The sequence below is a fragment of the Mytilus trossulus genome, chromosome 9, assembly GCF_036588685.1.
Source record: "Mytilus trossulus isolate FHL-02 chromosome 9, PNRI_Mtr1.1.1.hap1, whole genome shotgun sequence".
In the NCBI taxonomy this organism is placed as follows: domain Eukaryota; kingdom Metazoa; phylum Mollusca; class Bivalvia; order Mytilida; family Mytilidae; genus Mytilus; species Mytilus trossulus.
The window spans coordinates 50946736-50952735 of record NC_086381.1 but is presented as its reverse complement, the minus strand read 5'-3'; the positions used below and the strand labels follow the sequence as shown (position 1 = coordinate 50952735).

General features: G+C 33.1%; 1 protein-coding gene across 1 annotated transcript; it reads left to right on the top strand.

Annotated features, from left to right (window-relative positions):
• The first annotated feature begins 782 nt into the window (after positions 1–782).
• LOC134683077 (uncharacterized) lies at positions 783–4941 on the top strand. The gene is made up of 2 exons (XM_063542137.1): positions 783–1179; positions 4535–4941. The coding sequence occupies exons 1-2, from the start codon at positions 783–785 to the stop codon at positions 4663–4665; spliced, it is 528 nt and encodes a 175-aa protein (XP_063398207.1). The 3' UTR covers positions 4666–4941.
• The last annotated feature ends 1059 nt before the right edge of the window (positions 4942–6000 follow it).

Genomic DNA, 6000 nt, shown 5'->3' with positions numbered 1-6000 from the left:
AGTCGAGCACTACGCCAGGCTACTCATAAGTCGAACACTACGCCAGGCTACTCATAAGTCGAGCACTACGACAGGCTACTCATAAGTCTAGCACTACGACAGGCTACTCATAAGTCGAGCACTACGACAGGCTAATCATAAGTCGAGCACTACGCCAGGCTACTCATACGTCGAGCACCACACCAGGCTAACCATAAGTCGAGCACTACGCCAGGCTACTCATAAATCGAGCACTACGCCACGGCTACTCATAAATCGAGCACTACGCCACGGCTACTCATGAATTGAGCACTACGCCACGGTTACTCACAAGTCCAGCACTACGCCACGGCTACTCAAAAATCGAGCACTACGCCACGGCTACTCATAAGTCGAGCATTACGCTATCGCTACTCGCCGGTCAAGCACTACGCCACGGCTACTCATATGTCAAGCACTACGCCACGGCTACTCATATGTCGAGCACTACGCCATGGCTTGCATGAAAAAAGACAAACAAAAAGTACGTACAAAAAACACAACATAGAAAACTTAAGACTAAACAGCACGAGACCCACCAAAAACTAAGTGATCTAAAGGGCTTCGATCGGTTGGGTGAGCAGATTTAAAAAATGACAGTAGTTCGGGTATATTATCATACGTTTAACAATGGTGTATATCACTAATCCTTTATAAAATATCGGTTGTTCATTCAGATTCATACTGTATACTTATTTGTTTCGTATATTGATTAAAATTTATTATTACTGGTATTTACATTTCTATAAACTATGTTACTTAAGATGATGAAAGTGATTGGTACCATCGCTGTATATCTGGTTTTGTTTTTTGGCATCAGCGAAGAGTGTAATAGCAATAGAAATGTAAACCATTCCATTAGGGGCAGAGCGTCTTATGACAACAACCATAACTGGGAAGTTCATATTGAATATTCAGCAAGATTCAAGAGAAGTTCGGAGGTAAAATCTAAAGACCGAAAGTTTCATGTGGAGATGGAGTATGATGGAAACAATCAACACAAGACTCCACTCAATCCATGTGTATTCAACCCGTATGACTCAAATGGAAAAGGTTATATAACGAAAAACGATCTGGAGAAGATTTTTGTAAATTTGGATGATGGCGTCAACACACCTGAAATTCTTCACAACTTGTTTGCAGAATTGGACATCGACGAAGGTATGTTAAAAAGATAATACAATTTCCTTTCTTTCCCTATGAAGATGTCCAAATGCTATCCTTCATTATTTTAATTTGTTTTTCGAATTGTAGAGATGTGAATTTAAGAATACTTTTATTATATATTTCATTGTACGAATATTTAGGAATGCAGAACGATATATTGTTGAGTCTAAGTTCTTAAAAGTGGCATCATCAAAACACTGATTTGAACTGATAAAAACTGCATTCTTCAATTGGGGAAACCATAGAAAATGTTCAGGGCATGTATGGTTTCTTTTAAATTCTTATATTCTGGCATTCTTTGAAACTCTACATTTGTGTCTCTTAGTTAGACTATTTAACCTTAATCAATTCAAAGTTTTTAGGGTTATAAACACTCTTGAATGTCAATCCACCCTGCAACATTGTTTATTTGTCTGTCTCATGTCATGAGCCTGTAGTTCAGTTGTTGTCGTTGTTGAGGTTTATCATATCTTTTGTTTCAATTTTTGTTTTGTACAAATATCAGGTTTACAGTTTTATCATTTATTTGAACTGTTTGTATATTGAGTCGGATTTTGGTCATTGTCGAAGGTCGTTTGGTGACCGGTTATTGCTTACGTCTACATCCTTTAGTCTCTCGGTTAAAGTTGTTTTATGTGTAAATCGTATCACATCTTATAATTTTACAACATAAAGTACCGTACAGCTGGCTATTTTTGCGGATGTAACATTTTTCTTAAATAAGGTAAACTATACGAAATATTTTGGTGGTTATTATTTTGGCGGTTTAAAATTTTTTATCAATACCTTTGTATGGGCCGTTTTGAATTGGCGGTATTTTTTATCCGCGAAAATGAGCGAAAATTTGCACCACGCGAAAAAAAAACGCTATATGGTATTCGGTTATCATCAGGTTTGTTCATACAAAACGTTTTAACTGTGTCTTAATTTACCAGCGACATATTGTCGTGAACTTAGATGATTAAACAACAGAGTGTTCGTCTGATATATAAAGCAACAGTGTTGGTCGTGTTCTATTCACGATTGTGACATGTTCGGAAAAAGATACCTCTAAGGAATTGAGAATTGATTGCATAGTACATATTTCCATTAAAATCATGTTGGTTTTTTTTAAAAGTATGAAACTAACGTGATTATCAGGTGACGCTTACTTCCTTAGCACGCTCATTTCTCGCTACTTTTGGAGTTCATACGATTCACCAAGTTGTTTTACACCTTCAAGTGTTTTTTTTTTCTCAATGGATGTATGCACTATGATTATCGATTAACTGCTTCCGCGGCTCGTGGGATCACCCGGTATTTTTTCAATGGGGTTCGTATAGCTCAGTCTATAGCTTTGTTATGTTTTGCGTACTGATTGTTTTTCTATTGATCTTTTTTCGTTGGAGATTTTTTTGCAATGGTGTTGTTAGCTTGTCATATCGACTGGTGAGTTTGATATCACTTGTGTATCTTCTGTCCCATATTTGCTTCAAATTCATATAATCTATTCTTCTTATAAAACAAATTCAAACTGTAATCGATAAACAATTGACAAAATAATGAATGATAGAAAGTTTCAAATTAGTGATTTAGCATACTTTTGAAAATTGGTGCTATATTCAGTCTGTCATCTACAAAAAATGCAATGTACCTGTTAATCCTGTAGAAGTTTTTTTCCAAAAAAAAAATGTTGGTTAAAACGCTATAAGTGATCTTCTCTAAATCGTTGACATTATTTCAATCTGCACTCATCATATAAAAAAGATAATTAACGTGTGGTTTCCGGTGATCTCAAAAGATGATTGGAATAATTTTAAGGTCGTGACCTTTATCAGCCAACTGAATTAATCATATGCTAACAGGAGTTACTGAAATTGACAACTTTGTGAAAGGTGGAGGGCACTCCAAGGGGTAGTATTTGGTATAACAGAAAATAAAAACTTTTAATCATTACAGACACAGATTCTTGCATAGTAACTCGATGGTTAAATTATGAATTTTAAAGTCCTCGTCAAAGCTAAAATTTTAAAATTGATAATCTCACTCTCGATTAGATAACTTCGGTAATATACTGGTATCAATATACTATATTTAAGACCAATATAAAATTTAATACAGATTATACTGCACTCGTTCTATTTGAGCAGTCAAAATGCGTTGACCGTATATTTCTTATCATATAAAGTCACTGACATGATATCACTTTTCCTCATGAATATTTATAGAAAGTTCCGAAATTATAATTGATTATTCATACGACCTATATTCAACCTGTTCATGTTTTCAATGTATACAACGACTTAAACTTATTTATTTTGCAATTTTTTGGAAAAAAAACATGTTTCATTTGTTAATATTTCTGGTCTGCAAACTACAAATCATTATGTTTTATGCTTATTGTTGATATTTTAATTCATCATGTTCATTCTTAAACATATTCGTTCACTATCGATTGGGAATTTCAACAGGTAATTTACATTTCATCGTGTTATAATTACATTAGATACATGTTTCTTATAATACGTTCTTCTGATTGGCTAACTTCACATCACATGTTATTCCGTAAGCAATTGCATCACTCAATAAAACTTATCATTCATGATGACACGAGATCCCACAATAAAGTGCACAGGTGAATTAAACAAAAAATTGATAGAAATCATGTTTTAATGATCCTAGCTAAAAAAAAAAGAAGGTAATTATAAGTATTGAATGCTTCTTTTTGTAACTTTATAGGGTTGTTAAGTCGTTGATCGTGCGTAAATTTTTAGAATGAAGCGCTTCCGCGCCTCATACAACATGTACTTCGGTCAACGCTTTTACACCCCAATAAATTTACAAATAGAAGCATTTAATTCTCAAGTATATTACTCCGCCTGCATGATATGAGGCCTTTTTGTGAAAGGGGGGAGTTTCCCAATATTTAAATCAAATGATAACATTAACGTATTTAACAACAGTCTAAAACATTTTTTTTAGATTGCAGTATTAAGACAATCATTGTGCATTGACTTGGGGGAAAAGCTCGGCTAAAAGTCAATGCACTATTGTTGTCTATATAATTTCATTATAATATAGACATATTTGTTATAGATAATGTCTTGAATAGGCTGTATGATATGATAGTAGTAACATATATAATAGTTTTATTTACCCAGGTTTAATCAAACATTCTCTGCATGATAAAAATGTCTGTACCAAGTCAAGAATGTTGTAGTTGTTTTCCATTCCTTTCTGTTCAGTTTCTACTTTCGATTTTGCCATTTTATTAGAGAATTTCCGTTTTGCAGATTACTCGGAGTTCGGTATTTTTGTTATTTAACTTAATACAATATGATAATATTTATCATTTTATACATATTTGTAGACAACATGGTAACAAAAGAGGAATTCAACATAATGAAAGACGATGTTATAAGCGAAGAAAGCTGCAAGAGAAAGGAAAACAAAGATGGAAGAGGTGCTGAAAAAAACAAAAACATGACAATTTCAAATTAATTGGTTTTTTTTCTACTGTACCCATATTTTGACTTTTGTTTATTATATTTGTTTTGTTCTCGCATCGTTGTAAATATAACGGGATTGGATGCGACTGTCATATAAGTGAGAGTTTTAGCGCTATAAAACTAGGTTGCATCGTTGTAAATATAACGGGATTTGATGCGACTGTCATATAAGTGAGAGTTTTAGCGCTATAAAACTAGGTTCAATCCACAATCTTCTACATTTGAAAATGCCTATACCAAGTCAGGAATATGGCAGTTGTTATCTATTCGTTTGTCATTTGATTTGGCTATTTGATTAGGGACTTGATGATTTGATTTTCCTCGGAGTTAAGAATTTTTACTTTCTTCAATTGATTGTTTTAATGCCAATATTTTGCATTTTGTGTGGTTGAATCTTTAAGTTTTTGACTATTTTGGAAAGTATAATACTCACTCAATTTGTTTACCGTCTCTGCTTTTTAATAACCCTATTCTAAGCAAATAAAGATGTGAAAGAAGAAAGACACAGATGATAGTAGTGCTGAAAAAATAAAAACATTACAGTTTCAAACTAATTTTAATTGATGGTTTTAATGCCAATATGTTTCTTTTTGTGTAAGTGAATCGTGAAGTTTTGGACTAATTCGGGAAGAATCGCACTCATTTCATTTGTTTACCGTCTCTGGTTTTTAATAACCATAATATTTTAAGACAAGAAAACTGCAAAAGAATAAAGCTTTAAGACAAAAAAGTAGTGCTGAAGAAAAGAAAAACATGACAGTTTCAAATTAATTGTGGATGATTATTGTTATGTCTATATTTGCATTTTGTGTGGGTGAATCATCCAGCTTCTAACAAGTCCTGAAAAATACTACGCACTTTATTTGTGTATCGACTATGCTTTTCGTCGCCCTGATTTAATTTTACATACCTTATTTGTACCCCCTCAATGTAAATAGTAATTAAATCTATTTTTCATTTGCTTTTCCTATCATAATTGATTTGACAATAAATATTTCAACGTTGTATTCATAAACGTATTTGTTCTAGTTGTGTATAATTGAGTTACCTATTGCATCGATATCTAACAAAGTGTAATTCCTTTTTTTCTACACATATCTTTAGAAAACTTTTGTACCGAAATTAATACCTGTCTGTATAATTTTCCGTTCAGAAATACATAGAAAATTCTTGCATATCAATAAAAAATATTCTAAAAACTGGTACACGTGGCGTAAATATCAATAATACAACTATACAATTGGTGCTCGATAAAACTTCGGGTTTTCAGGTACAGGTGCCGTTATTGTGATGTATATACAGTTCTAAAGGAGAAAGGGGACAATTT